Here is a 15,960-nt window from a genome sequence, read left to right as displayed (position 1 = left end):
TAGGAATTAGCACTTGTCTATGAAAGAAGATACCTAAATAAATATTATATATTTATATAAAAAATATCTTTTTTTTCCACATATAAATTTCACCAGTCTATTCCACTTCTTATTTGCATAGAATTGTCTTTAATCCAGAAGGCGCCACACGTAAAGTAGCTAATTATCCATACGAAGGAATGTATATGTATCCACAGGTTTTAACTAGCATCTGACTTGTGAAAAGCCATGGAAAAAGCTATTGGCTTTGCGTGTTTCACTAAAGGAGCATTTTAGATGTTGGCACAATTTCTGTGGGTGTCAGCTCCACCTGGACTGTACCTTCAGCAGTACAGATGTATGGTGACACCACACACGCTGTTGTCTCCCCATCGTCTTCCACAGTAAAGACAATAAGCCAAACCCGTAGTTCTGGCTCACACTGTATTATCAACAGCCGTGAGTGTTGTGTGGTATTATAAGTTGATTCAAGCTAATTTGATTTTTTCTAGGTGTGCAGCAAATACGACGGATTCATTAGCCCTTGGCATGGAAACTTTCCGAACAAGCTGACGTGTTTGTTTAGGCTCAAGCTCCGGCTCTCTGGCACTTGGAAAGAGCAGAGCCAGAGCGGTCCTGAGCAGAGTGGCTGCTATTGTGTCTGGCCCTTGAACAAACCAGGGAAGAGGGGGCTGTAACTAGGTGATTTTATAAGGTCCCTTCCAACCTAAATCATTCTATGATTCTATTAATTTGGCTCGTATGGGACCAAATACTGTATAAATAGCCTTTATGCATTAAAATACCTACAAAATGGTGTCAAAGGAAGACATCTCTTTTGGCATACATAATACATAGGGCAGAAAAACTCTGCTGTCTTTATTTAAAGCAAGTGTTAACAACGTCACACTGATGAGAGGGATGCAAAATTAACCAGGATAGGGTACATTGTAGGACTTCTGTAGGGTTCTGAGCTCTTTTGCTGTTCTTATAGACCTTAGCTGCTAGGCCCAGTCTTCTCCACCTTGAGAGAGACATCTTACCACTTTGCTGAATCCATGCCCATCTTTTCCTTTCCGACCCTGCCAGTTAGCCAGGCCAACCCAAAAGATGCAGAGAGTATAAGCAGCAACTAAAAGCTGCTGGGAATTTTGAGGCAAATACTCCTCAAATCAGCTTTACCCTGGTCTTGACCTTTCCTCCTTCAACAGTCTCCTTCTGGGACACCAAATGTCAGCTGTTTGGGGTTACTTGTGCATACCTCTTGTGGTGGGGAGTCAGTTCTCCGCTGTGTACAAGGCTCTACGACTTTTGTAAGCCTTCATGTTCTCCATTTGGATGGAGTCAAAGACACCCTGTTTTTCATTCAGACTGATTGATCTCCATGGGAATTTTGCCGGTTCTGGACTGCCATGTTTCTCCCATATCTGTTTTCTGATAGTTATGTTAATTTAGGATAATCCAATAGTTCCAACTTTAGTACTATACTTATGGGACTTGACATAGTTCAGATTATGCTAGCTTTTAAAAGCTACAGCAGTCTCGGGAGCTGTTATGAGATGCCATAAATCAGAGGCACTAATTAGAGGTACATCCCTGATGGCTCGGCAAAGCCTGTCTGCATTCTCCCTGAAGGGTGTAATTACCCCACAGACCCCGATACTGTACAACTCACAACTTGCAGTCTGCTCCACCTTTTCCAGGACTAGCCAGACCTTCAAGGATGACAATGGGAAAGCAAAAGGGGGATGTTTACGCTCTTCAGCTTTAGCCACCCAACGTCACTGGCTAACTGAAGTGCCCTAAATTGACCCCCGTCTTTAAATTCCTCCTGGCAGTCAGATTCAGTGCTGAATCACTGGTGAGCCTCTGGTGCTCAAGGGAGAGTTCACCTTGGTACATGTGTCATCACACTCTCAGATGGTGAGTAGGGCACTGAATCAAATCTAAACTCCATATTTGAGCAAAGGAACAGGCTTCATTTTTAGATTGATCCTTACACTCTTCACAGCCCTGTTTTATTGAAGTACTGTAGTATTACTGCACTGATTGGTTTTTGGCATCCTAAAAGTTGCAGACAGTCAAGGCAGAAAACTGGTCACTTTTAGAAATTATTGGTCTTGGAGAGATGCTGAAATTGTTGCCTCTCTTAATTATCAACAATAAAAGAAAGTCCAATATTTTTGCATAAACATGTGGCAATTATTATAGATGGAGGAGGGGACAAGGGTGAGACCGAAAGGAAAGGGGTTATGAGAGCGGACCAAGTCTGGAGATAACATGATGATTACATTTTTGTGGTTTCCTTCAAAGTCAAAGCGTCACGGGTCAGCATACAAGAAGGAAGCAAAGCAAAAAGATTTGATGGTTGGCACAGGCGGTTTTAATGAGAACCGATCTTAATGCCTAATACTGTGGCATGGAGAAAAAAACATAAAAGAACTTGGGAAGTCAGAGCTGACTTTTAGGAGCATCGGAAAGCCAGACCGCAGAGCTTTAGGGGTCTATGGAGATAGCCTGGAAGCTATACTGACAGGTAAACTGCTTATTTGGTTAATCCTCCTTAACTGTTTTAAGTCCTTTGCAGAGATACGACACCTTCGGGCTGTGCTGCTAGACTTCAGTTGTCTGCTTTGGTCTTCCAGCTCTCTTCTACCCTGCCTTTCCACTTACTCAATGGAAAAAGACCTTTTTGTTTTCTGAAGGAAAAAAGCAGACAGTATGGCATTCCTCTTCACCACTGCATATTAGCTGAGGAACTATTTTCAGTGAGTTTGATATAAATGTGTATTGCTCGATGTCTAATGTAAATTTAAATGAGTTAATGATAAGATATCTGCTTGCCGTGGATGAACTTTACAAACATAAGAAGGTATGTAAGGCCTTGACACTCTACAAAACAGGCTTAAGAAAGATTTTATGAAGAAGCTAATATGCAGACTGGGTTATAGTGAGGCACGAGGGAGGAGAGTGTTCCTCACCAAACTTTCTCCCCGATTCCTGCTGGCCAGGCTGGTGTATGCCTATTTCTGTGGTTTAGATTCATGCCATTTCATTCCCAGTCTGGAGCCCCTCTTACTTCACACTTGTGAGAGTTGTGCCTACAGGTTTCCTCTGCTTGAGGTTTAACACCTTCTGCTCCACTCACCCACATCAAGCTGGATGCAGTGTGATGGCAGCAGTGGAGAAAGCCTGTACAGGTATTTGCCATTTGTTCTGTATTTCCTCAGACTGCTGACTTCATTGCTAAATGTTAATCAAGTTTTCCACCTTTTATTTAAAACATGCTTTAAGTGAGCCAGCACTTCTTCTTATGCTATTAAGTATGCACTTCAGTCACCAGATTTCTTTAGAAATACTATCGTTTTCCTTTGGAACTTCTACCTACTTATAAAGATGGCTCAATTTCTTCTTTTAAGAAGCTCAAAGTACTGTAGAAGGTCTTACTGTCCCTGACTAGCAATCTGATTCACAGTTTCTGTAGCTCATACTCCTGCATTTATATTACTGTATCCCTGGATTTTTTTCAGAGAAGCACTTCGGAGGCCTTGCTGAGAAATATGAGCCAGGTATAGTTTTGCTACACTGACAGAAGAATCGCCAAATCCTGGTCAGAGGAAACACTAAACACAGACTGAAACACTGAAGAAGGGCAAATTTTGTCTTCTACCTCTAGTTGTTACTGTGTATTGTTCATATCCTGCATAGGAAGGACCAGGAAGCAGAGCTGGGGGGTGAGCGGGATGCTTTGGGAGATGCTGGATCGCTGTGCTCATGCTCTCCCGTCACGCAGCAGAGGCAGCAGCAGGCGCTTGCTGGAGTTTGTGGGATTAGTCTCCCCGCTTTGGGCCTCGAGTTGTTAAAAGAGACGCAGTTTATCTCAAATCACAAGGCGAGGAGGGGAGCAGGGTAATGTTTCAGAGGGTTGTTTCCCACCCTGTGACTCTGATGGGAACATTCAGTATGAGGCCTCTGAAAATTCAGCTTTTTTTTTTTTAATGGAAAATGCTGCTTCATCACAGGGTACCTGGCCCAGCCTTGCATGTGGACTTGGAGAATTACCGACCTTTCAAGTGACTGTGCTGCTGCAGTTCCAGCTGCCAGGAGCGCAGGCAGGAGCAGGGGGAACGTTGCAGGACGGCTGACACGACCTGATGTTACAGCACCGTCTGCTGAACAGTCAAGATTAGTATTTGTAGTTGCTGCCACCAGAATGCCTGCAGAGCTTTCATGGGTCAGCAAGCAATGATTTTGAGGCTAATTATTATTGAAAAGAAGTCCATCTTGTGGGATTTTGAATACAGTTCCTTTTTTTTACTGATAACAGAAGTCATGAAGCAGGTGGGAGAAAATTTCCATTAGGGAAGAAGTCCTAGGCTTTGTATATTGATAATTTTCTTGAAATGTTTCACTATTACACGTGAGCCTGATCCTCCAGCATAATTCTGCAACAGAACAGTCAGTGGGAGGTTTGCATTTTGATTTCAGGGAAAAAAGGAATCATGATTTTGTTTCTTACAGATTATATGAGCTCCCAAGATCTAATTCTGCTTTCCATGTGCAAATAAAGCTTTCACTGTCTACAGCTGGATTTGTGTTGGGGTTTTCTGAAATGGACTTTAGTCCACTGAGTTTTTCAGAACAGCCTTGGTATTTTAGATGACTGTTTTATTTTTGTGTATGTGTGTGTGTCATTCTTCACAAAACGTTTCACAAAGAAGCAGCATGGTTCGTGTGAGTAAATGAAGTGTGTCGGCCAGCTGAAGAGTATTTTCCTATCACTTTTCAAATATGGCTACACCGAAAACCAAAATAATAAGAAACATTTCATGTGAAGAACTTGGGGCTGATTTCAAGCCACCTGACTTCACTTTGGTTTTGCTCTTTAAAATTACCTAGAAAATACCATAATCTTTTTTGTACAGCTGGATGAGAGCCAGACCTCTGGCTCCAGAGGTAAAGGGCAAAAACTAAAAAAATCCTGTCTGAACAGGCAACTCCACCCTCTTCCCCAAGTCAGCTTGGCCTTTTGACAAAAGTGAGCTCTGAAGCAAATTCATTCATTGCCTTGTTTTTGGACAAAACTCAAGATTCTGAACTCACACCACAGAGAGACCGTTTTCATGAAATCCAGCACACTATTTTACCACCCTTTGTCTCTCTCTATAATCAGATAAAAATAGCATTTGGACAGTGATTAACCAGATTAATCATTTTAATTGCTTTTGTCACAGAGAAAAGCCTGCACTGGAAACGCATGGGTGTCAAGGAAGGTGATTGCCTTATGAGCAGAGTCAAGAAGCAACTCTGTACTGTAACACAGCAGTGGGGGGACCATTCTAGCCAGGTATCCAAAATAAGAGGGGTTAAATCAGCCCCCGAGATGACGTTTGAACCCCTCCAGAATCAATGGGAGGGAGGGATTAGTAAAGAATTCCACAGAGACAAGAAAATAGGGAGAACTGTCTGTACTGTACTGTCTGTACTCTGAAAATAGACTGAAGTTTTGGTCTCCCTCACAGTACCTTATTGCTTCTCTCTTTTTCTTCTTGATGTTACTTCTTATGCCTCTCTAAACTCTCCAAGCCCTTTTGTGATCATCCACCATGGCACTAGAGGCAGATGCAGGTTGCATCCAGATTCAGTGGGGTGGTGGGTGCAGAAAGCCAGAGGTCCTGACAGCCTATAGTTTGGTTTAGCATCTGGTCAGAACACACCCTGGCTTTCTTCTGCTTGTATCTTAGCTTTTCCAGCTGCAGAATCAAGGTATAGCCGTCTGTGTGTGGCATGGGATAAAGAGGCTGATTCCTTCCTGGTAGTGGCTTGGGATAAGCCAGAATAAGAAGGCAGACTCTGGAGATCAGAAGTGCTGCCACATCTGCCAGTTTAGATGCAACCCGAGACTCTCCAGATGCAAGAAAGCCATCAGAAGCTCCAACAACTGATTATCTAAAGCTGCACCTAAATAGTCAGTGATGGGAAGTAATGGTGGTACCTCCAAAAAGTATCTAACGTAGGCATTGCAATTACTTCTTTCCAGTGGCTGTATGAGAAACCAAGGTATGGAAGCCCTAAATAATAAAGGATCCAGGAGGATCCAACTTCACATGCAGTGAGTCATCTAGAATGCCTCATGTGCTAATGTAAGAAGACTGAATATGGCCCAAAGGATGTAGGAAAGCTTAGAAAATAACATTAAGAATGAACAGGTTCAAGATAGAAAACAGTGATATTTCATAAATTTCCCTGAGTCCAGCTCTCTTCTACACTTAAGTGTATGCAAGATAAGGTGTGTGAGTAACCTCTGCATTTCATCAGTCCATTTCACTGCTGGAGACCAGTCTGATCCTGTTACGAACTGGAGAAGCAGACCTGGCCCCAAGTGGACAAAACTGGTTTTCATCAGGAAGCGTCAGCACATTAAAATCAAAGCTTCACTCTGAGAAGATCCTACTTGCAGTGAAACCAGAGTTGTTCATAGGCACAAGATACAGCTCAGAGCAAAATGGCAAGATCTTCACAGCATTTCCTCCCCTGAGGGAAGACACATGTTCCAGTCCCACTCAGGCAGCCCTTTCAGCGTGGCTTGGTGCCCAAACCACTGGCTTACAGGATCCTCTCATAGAGCTCCTACACTTTTCATAAATAATTGCATATTCACTGGGATAGGAATATCTTCCGTAAGGCAGGGGAATGCTATGTATCACCTGCCACAGGACCTCACTAAATCAAGTCATTAACTTCAGCATTTCCAATTACAGTTAAAGCAGTTCTCATGAGGGAGAATTCACCAAGTTGTTGTAATAGTTCACTAAGTTTACTCTCCTTTTATCATGACTGAATGTTTGACTATGTTTCTATTTGGATCTTTAACTTTAGGCAATGCTATCTATAGCACAAGAGGCTCTCACTCACCCACTTTATGTGATTGAAATTATACTACAAAATAAGTCTGAGCCAGTAACCAGATATTTTGATACATGGTATTTGTAGTGTAAAAAATAGTAAGTTCTTAATCTTAAAAAAGTGACAACCTGACTCTGTTATTTTAATAAACTTTTAAAATTGCCCATTTGTGAGTGCGTCGTTTTCTAATCTATGCAATCATGCAATGCTTTGACTCATTCTGCTACACCATTTTCCATCACAGTAAGTTTGTTCTATCAAGTTGATCCTGTCGGATCCTTTCAGCCAGGTTTTTGGGGAAGGGGACTGGGGGGCAGAAGTATCTATGTTTAGCAACACCACCACCACATGCTTCTTTGCATTGCTCTAGTGATAGACTTCAGCTTGACCTCTGAGGAGATGGTGTTCAACCTCTAGACCAAATCAAAAACAGTGGAGCTGGAAGTTATATGCTGATAGGAAGGTATGAAAGTGCAAGGTAAAATAATTTACTCCAAGAGCAGGAGGACTGGCTCATACCCAGATAATCATCAAACAGATAGGCATAAGATGTTGAAGGTACAGAAATCTATGTGAAGGCACATAGCATAGAAATGTGATTTTTTGCTGTTTAAAATGTAGTTTCTCAAAAAGCATAACAAACTGCATACTGGAACAACACCGGACACCAAAAAAGAAGAGCAGCATGTGAGGAGCATAAGAAAGAGAAGACAAAGGAGAGGGATTAGGAAGGAGCTACTGTTGATGTACATGCTAGTAAAGTAAAACTGAGCATGGACACAGAAGTAAGTGGTCTATTGCTGAAGGCACACATATTCTCTGGCTCAATTAGTCCTTGCTAATGGTTATGTTGGTAGTCCTACTACCAGTCTGCTCACCTCTGTCCCTCCTGGTTATGGCACTTACCACAGTTACTTAAACATTAGGCAAAGAGGGAGACAGGCATGAATGGGGATACAGCAATGCTGTTACAGCTATTCCAGTCTCTCTTCTTGCCAACTGCCCCTAAGCATGACTTAGGCAGAGATGCAAGAGCAGAAAAACAATCATTAGCACCTCCCCTCGATAAGAAATAAAGGAGATGTGGATGAAAGAGCTAACAAAATCCAGCTCACTATCCAGACCTTTATTGACTCCCTCAGCAGCAAACAAGCCATCTTGTATACTTCAGCTAAACTAGCTTATGTTTTGCTACGCTTTAACAATTCCAAGCTAGCTCCTGTCCCTTGACACAACAGCTAAAAATTTGCACTCCAAACAGCAATTGCTGTAATAATAACAATACTTACATTTCATTATTTAACCTCATGCTATTTGTTCATGAGGATTGGTGCTTAATTAATTAACAACACTTAGCATTTCCACTTAGCACTTTACCTCTTCAAAGCATCGTACAGACAATACCTAATTAAGGGCAGAGCTCCACAGATGCTTCACATGAGGACTTTGACAGCTCTGCATCCAAGACTCGCTCACATGGTGTAGCATGAATTCAAGTTGAAAGCCCTATTGACTCCATCAGGAACCAGGTAATGCCCTGGCTATCAGGTGACTATCTTTGCGAATTCCTTTTCTTTTCCTGTTGCTTCTGGTTGCTTACTATTCACCCAGGAATCTAATTATTGACTAATGTGACGGGTAATAATGTGAACCTTGTATTAGTGTTATCTACAGAACCTTCATTCTTCCCTTAGTTAAAACCTTATTCCCAGTCACCTGGTTGAACTGTCTTTGGATAGAAAATGTGTTAACCACAGAAACGGATTATAAAATGTCAAGCCACAGTTTTTAAGGGAGACGGTGCTTTCAATCCATCAGTCAAATGCCTGCTATGAAAGTGCCTTTCTTGTAAGCACCCCAGGGTGCTACACAACATCAATAGACAATATGAACACAGAGCTTTTATAGTTCACTTTACAACTGGACATTGACTCTGAACCTGTGAAACAGAAAGGAATTGAATTTCACGACTAAAGAGGATAATGTACACAGGATTAAGTAGACAGCACTGGTAGAAGCAGGAAAGCAATACGGCATCAGATGCTGATAGAGAGATTAAATCTACAAATAAGAAACCAAAGGAATAAAACAATTCTGAGTAAACTCTCATAAGCCAGCAGTAGCGCTCAATTCTTCATATCAATCCACTATTTGTTTCAGAGAATCAAACATGCTGATGGATTTACTCAAAGCCCACTGATTGACTGGCCCTGACTATGGGAATTGAACAGAGAGACCCCTAAATATGTAATAGCTCCATCCAAGAGAATTATCCAGACAGTATGGAAGGAAACATCTGCAGGAGTCAAATTGGAAGAAAAAGGAAACATTCATCACAGCTCAAGAACTTGTCTAATGTCTCAGAGGATGTCTCCACAGGGCAGTGGCTGTTGCTGCTCAAACCTGCTCCAGAAGAAAGCAAGAGATCCAATACAGCAACACAGCTTCCAGCTCTGAGTGGGGCTGTGGTGTGTCACGTGCACGCCACAGCTCACATCAACTAGGGCATACAGCTTCCCCAGGAAGCCCCTCTTGCCAGCTGAACCACAGCTTGACAGATATTAGAAATTTAAATTATTTGGTTCTTTGAAAACTGACTGTATTGAAACAAATCTGACCTAACCATTTGCACACTGAATTCTTCCACAGGGGTAACTGCATACTGCTAACTGCAATGTCTTTGTGCCCAAAATATGCTGTGTTAGTGTTAGTGCTAACTTCTAAAATCCCAGAGTTTAAAATTAAAAAAAACCCCAGGCCTTATTATACCTTAATATAATATAATGTCATTCAAGCTGCAGATGGATGAGACTTTTCTGGACATGTATGTTTGGAATTCAGTACCTGCCTTCATCTTCCCCCTGGTCACCACAAATTCTTTTCTCCTTATTCAGCTTCGGCTTCAACCCTCCAATATTCCCTTGCCACCAGTTACCACTGTCCAGGACTCCCTTATCTCAGACACCAAACAGCCTAGCCAGCCCCAACCAGCTAACACCTAAACTCTCCATCACTTGGTCATCCTGCAGCCTTTTCTAACATTTACCACCTAGGAACAATTCCAGACCCATTCTGGGCTGCCCAAGACCAGACTAGTGGTGCCAGGACCACTTCTGCTTCAGTTAAGGCTGGGTCTACTGATGTATATGGTTACATGCAAATAAGGTAATTTATGCACCTTTCTTATAATGAGTTTCCTAAAATGTAAAGCACAAGACAAAACCATCAGTTGTGGTCACTGTTGATGAGGAAGAGATACCTATTAATTAGCATGCAGATTGGATCAGGCTATTGACAAACGCAATGTGAAGCTACTTTGGAAACTGATTCAAGTTATTATGTAGGTAACTGTGCTTCTGTTTCCAGCACAAGGCTGTCCCATGAGCCCTTCTGATTGGTTTTGTATTTACATTTGCCATGCATCTGTCTCAGTATCTCCAAGCGCTGATGTCTTGGAGGAACACATGCTGAGACACTTACTGGCTGGGGTCAGCTTCCAGTATGGGAACTCTGCCGGGTGCAGCTAAAGATGTGAACCAAACGGAGGCATAAAAACAAGTCAAAAGACTGGCGTTTGCAAGGCAGTTCTCTACTCTGGTGTATGACAAAAATGACAGTTTAGATGACTTACATAATTAGGATTTTACCTCATTCTTCTGTTTTACTCAGCCTGTACAATGAAATTATGTTGGTGTGTTTAGTCTGTCCCACAGTTTTCACTCATGCTGTCATTACCCTATATTCCTACAGTTCTGTGGGGTGTTGGGGTTTCAAAGCTTCACAAGACTGTGTATTAATTTGTCTTGTTCACAGTACATCACGGGGACACATCCATAGAGTAGTCAGCAACAGATCCCCAGTGGTCATGAATGTAAGTTCCAGCGTGCGTTTCCTCCCTGCTTCCAGCCATCAGTGTCTAATGTCATTGGGACAATTCATACTTTTCAGCTATCACAACCTCCTACAGCAACGAATTTTGTGAGTGATATTGATTGCATTAAGTTGTATGTGTGCTTCCTCTGTTGCTCCAGCAGAAAAAAGTGTTCCTGCTGCTGCACCACCGTGGTGCACAGTATTAGCCCTGCAATTTAGCCTGTGCAGAGAGTGTTTGACAGATTGTTTGATGACTTGCAGTACAAGGCATCTCCTTGCCTAGTGAAATTGCTCAGCACTAGGGTTAACACCAAAGTGCAGGCCAGCTGAAGCTTCTTTTAAAGGGCTGGTTATGCTCCAGGGTGAATATGGTTGACACAGTTACACTAAATACATATTTTACTTATAATTTTATCACTACACCTATTCTAAGCAGAGTCTTTCAGTTAATTGATTCTTAGGACTTAATATAGACAATATTGAAATATTTCTGACAATGGCATTTTCACAAGTAGCATTACCCATCCTATCCCAGATTGGATATCTCACCTTTGTGGTCCACAGCTTGACTGTCCAGTCAAATGATGATGTGACGAAGAGATGGGAAAAGTCAATTTGACCCACTGCCATGTGACAATTGATTCCTGTGACAGGTCCTTGGTGGCCTTCAAAAATTTCACCGATGCCAGCTTTACTGCAGGAAGAAGAGACATTTGCATTCAGAGAGTGATTTAACATCTGGTGATTTAATGTTTTCGTTTACTCTTAGGTTCCTGTTTCCATTTAATCTGTAAATCTCTCTCCTCTCAGTAAAGTCATTGCCTGCAGAGGTTTACTGCTGTGGGCACAATTAATGCTCAGGATCCATCACAGGGAGACATTATCTTACTTCTTAAGACTTGCCTAACTCACTTTTACATACACGGTCTACTACTGTAGCTTGAAATAACATTTATGTATAATTATAAGATAATTCTAAATTATACTATAGCTTATGCCTCTGAGAAAGCCATTATCATAAGGTATAACCATTAAAATAAAAATGCAGATATGTTAATGACTTATCATGAGCAATTATTTTTCTCTTAAATATCTGAAATAACTTTCCACAGCAGTCAATCAAGTCACTAGGAAGCAAATTTTCAAAAAAAGTGAGGGAACTGTTCATGTGATCAGGTATCACACAGTCATTACTTTGAACAAGGGGAGATGTGCATTTCATCAGCCTGAGGCTAGAATAGCTATTAGGAAGGAAAAATACAATGCTGTGTAAGAGAGAATGTCCACAGGTTTCTTCTTCCTGGAAGCAAATTGTCCATAGTGTATACAGAAAGGGGAATCATAAATTACCGTCTTAGTTACATTATAGAGAAATTGCAAATGGAAGAAAATGCATTAAAAATAGCCACAGCTCTGGCAAGGCTGCCAGCGCTGTGCCAGCATGAACACAGCGTATGCAAAGAGATGAGGAGCTGCACCGGAGCAAACGGGTCCCTCACGTTGCTGGCGTTGTGTCCCCTCCCCTCTGCTGCTGGCGATGACAGCGTGGCCACCCCTGGGCTCCCCTGGCACCCTGGCCACGAGTGCTGGAGCTGGGGCTGAGCTCTGCGGTGCCGCTGCAGGGCTGGGTACAAAGCAGACCCCTGATGCTGCCCCCGTCTGTCTGCCCTGCACTTGGTGGGATACGGGGAGTTCTGGAGTGCTGAGAACACTTGTGTATCTGCTGTGCTTCGACAGACGTTTTTACAGAATAACATAGGGCTCTCCACTGTGCTGGGCTGAAGGACACGGGAGCCTCTGGAAATAAAATGTCGATGATAGAAAAAAAGCTCTAGGAAAGACAGGCAGGAGCAGAAAAGGAGTGCATTGGTCAGTGGTCAGGAGAGGGTTTGCTAAAAAGGTGGACTAACCAGAGGATCTGACACCTTCATCCTCTTGTGAGGAGCAAACCAAGCGTATTTGAAAGATCAGAAGTGAGAAATGCCCATGGATATGCTTCATTTATCCCAGCAGCCAAAGACATTCAAACCATCAGGTGCCACACAGCCTGTCAGTGTAATGCCTCAATAAGACACAAGTTTGTAATACTGTCAGCAATCAGGCTAAAATAAAAATATTTTAAAATAAAAATTAAATTGAACAAAATATATTCAAAATGGTATTTATACAACATTAGGAATGTGTAATAAAGGTAAAAGTAACAAGAAGCCTTACAATCTTGAACTAGTATATCTATGTCTGTTTGGTCAAGGGAAACAATAAAATGAAATGAAATGAAATGAAATGAAATGAGATAAAATAAAATAAAATAATTCAGATAATTTTTCAAACTATTGAAGTGTGGGGGTGAGCTTTACATCTATCAGTGAAAAAGTTTGTTCTTTACAGAAGCCACTCTAGCATCCCAGAGGAAGAAACTGCTACCGGAAGCTAACAGTGCACACAAGCATCCTGCAGATTTACAGGGTGCAAAGTAAGGAACTTGCAGTATTAAATAGCAGTTTTGGCTGAGCGAGGAAGGGATGTGACCACCGTGTGTGAGGGAGCGCATGGTACACATCATGGGAGCGGGTCAGCCAGAGCTCGTGTACCCGCCTGGCACGCTGCAGCAAATAAACCTGGTGGCAGCCCAGACCGAGGCCAAACCCTGTGACATGGCTCCCGTCTGTACAGCAAAACCCTCTCGCCCTCCTGGAGAGGGTGGGCATGTCCGGACAGCCCACCAAGCGCGGGGCTGGTGGGGCTCGGTCCCCAGCCTGGCCTGGTGCCACCTGGCCATGCCCTGGGTGTCCCTGCCTCGGAACCTGCCCGCTCCGCTCCTCACACACGTGTGCCCATGGTGGCTCTTCTCTGATGTATGCCTGTGGAGCCTGAAGATGGAGCTCAGGATGGCAAAAAATAAAGCGGATTGCCATCTCTTAAAAGTGGTTTAGGCCTGATTACCCTGCAACAAAACCGTCTCCTAGGGCCTGATTCAACCTGCCCAGACGCAGACACCTACATCCCAACTAGCCGTCTAGACCTCTGGTGAGAAAGAGGCATTTCTGAGGTGCCAGTCACCTCTTCTTCAAGCAGATGTCTGAAAAGGGCAAGGGAAATCAAACCCTAAGAGCAGTCATTGCTCCCCACAAGTGCCCAAAGTCAGGTGGCTCCCATCCTGGCTGTGTGAAGCAGAGCAGCGCAGACACTGTTGATTCAAGAGAAAGAAATGAAACATTCTCCACACACACTTGGCTACCTCACACCAACACAGGTACACAACGTCATTTGAGTACAAAATGCTGAACATCACCTTCCATGACGACAGGCTGTGTAGACTGTTCCCTCTTCACTGCCAACGACAAAGTTATTGACGTCTCCGGTTGGGAAAGCCATTCCTGTAACCGCCACTGGTTTGGACTTATTGTACACCAGCTCCATGCTCTCCTACCAAAACAGGTCTTGGTTATTATTCTTCATTATTATCCTTTTGTTTGGCTGGGATTTTTTTTGTTAATTAATTTCTAAATGTTACACAGGGTAGCAGGGGGAAGAAGAAATCATTTGACCCAGCCAGAGGACTTTTTCTGCATAGGACGTTGTGAGAAGATGCAATGTCACATGCTAGGGTGCACTGCTCCTGCCATCCCCTCCACTGTCTGTCACACATTTGAGAGTGGCTGGAAGGCACTGACTGGTCTTTGTTACATCATCTTAAATCAGGCAGAGATGACAGGTGAGAATTTAAAATCTAATGGTGCAGAAACTAAAGATAATACCTTAATGGTTATGCTTTCCAGCCCCAGGCTCTAATGAAACATTCAATACCCTTCTATTTACAAACATTTTTGAAACCAATTGTTTGTCAGGAAAGGCGTAATATCCTGTGGTCCTGAGGCACTTTTCAGACCATGCCATTTGTCCCTTGGCAGAACAAAATTAAAAGTTGGGGTCCTGTCACTACCACCATTTTAAGCACTGATTTTCAGACCTTTTCAGAGGTAAACATAAACATTCCCTCTAGATTCCACCATCAAGCTGCAAACCAGTAAACATATTTTCTTTATTTATTTGGTAGCTGTATTTCAAAGTAAATCAGCCTGCCCATTTTTGCTGTTGCAAGTATAACCAGCATGAACAGTTTGTGGCTGTAGCAAGATGTATATGCTTTGAGCAGATTTTGCACAACTCTAAACTTTTTGGTTGTGCAGCCTAAATGCTGTAATCCAAGAATCCACAAAATGGCGGAATGATTTAGCAATTTTCATTTTTACCTATTTAAGTGGGTATGTTTTCTATGTTTAAAATGTCTAAGCTACTATTCTTCTAGGGCCAAAGTCTGTGGCATTTTTCTCAGAAGGCATTTCTGCTGTAGCTAAAGAAAGTGGGCATCCCTGTGAGAGGGCTGCAAATCCATAGAGAAATACTTCTGCTTGATTTACACTTTTATTTGAAATATATTTTGTTCTATTAAAAAGGCAAACCAAGACCTGGGACCATTGGCAGAGCACCTGTGGACCATATATTTCTGTGAAAATCTTCTGGGGTGAGATCATCATTTAGTGTCTCTGTGGAGACATGGCGAGATACTGTGGTGGATGCTCTCCTCCCAGCGCCTACACCATGGCTGTACACGAGTGCTCTGGTTCCGTCTTTGGAAAGTTTCAGACTGACACACATCAGCAACACTCTACTCCTCCCAGTTTAAAGCTATGGCATGTAGCTTGACGTCAAGTCCTGTGCCTTTCTTTTCTAGATCACCATGAGCCATGTGCCAAACTTCAGCGTAATGTGGGGCGTGTTCCCATCCTTGTTGAAAGCCAGTTTTGGAGCGGGGAAGTTCCATCTGAGTGATGAAGTACTGGAACTGAGATGTTCACAAATCTCTGCTTCAGAATTTAGTATTCCAGTAACTGAATACATAAGGGTGGGATTTATCTTCTTGATGTTTAAGTGAGAAATTGAGGAAGGGATTCAGATGCCTAAACATAGATGTAATTTTAGATGCCTCCACTTTTATTAGTGTTGCTTTCTTGTAGTCCCAGGACGCAACTACCAGATCCATACTGTTGCCTCAGATGAGCATGAGCAACATGATCTAACTTTGAAGTTGGCCTCACTCTGAGTGGAGGATTAGATGGGATAACTTCCAGAAGCCAGTTCTGTACTCCAGGGTATCTGAAATGGTATTTCATGCTGGGATGGGATGAGTCCTCCTCCAGA

The 15,960-nt window shown here is 42.7% G+C and overlaps 1 protein-coding gene across 1 annotated transcript in view; it reads right to left on the bottom strand.

Moving 5' to 3' along the window:
• The window catches only part of DYNC1I1 (dynein cytoplasmic 1 intermediate chain 1), a 189,979-nt gene that overhangs the window by 29,575 nt on the left and 144,444 nt on the right, over positions 1–15,960 (bottom strand). Inside the window, exons 13-14 of the mRNA XM_065627742.1 lie at positions 14,051–14,184; positions 11,308–11,452 (exon numbers count right to left, since the gene is read on the bottom strand). Of these exons, the coding sequence (XP_065483814.1) occupies positions 11,308–11,452; positions 14,051–14,184 (279 nt within the window). The remainder of the gene's footprint in view (positions 1–11,307; positions 11,453–14,050; positions 14,185–15,960) is intronic.

This window comes from Caloenas nicobarica, chromosome 2 (assembly GCF_036013445.1).
Source record: "Caloenas nicobarica isolate bCalNic1 chromosome 2, bCalNic1.hap1, whole genome shotgun sequence".
In the NCBI taxonomy this organism is placed as follows: domain Eukaryota; kingdom Metazoa; phylum Chordata; class Aves; order Columbiformes; family Columbidae; genus Caloenas; species Caloenas nicobarica.
The sequence above is the reverse complement of the archived record's forward strand: the minus strand, read 5'-3'. Positions and strand labels throughout refer to the sequence as shown.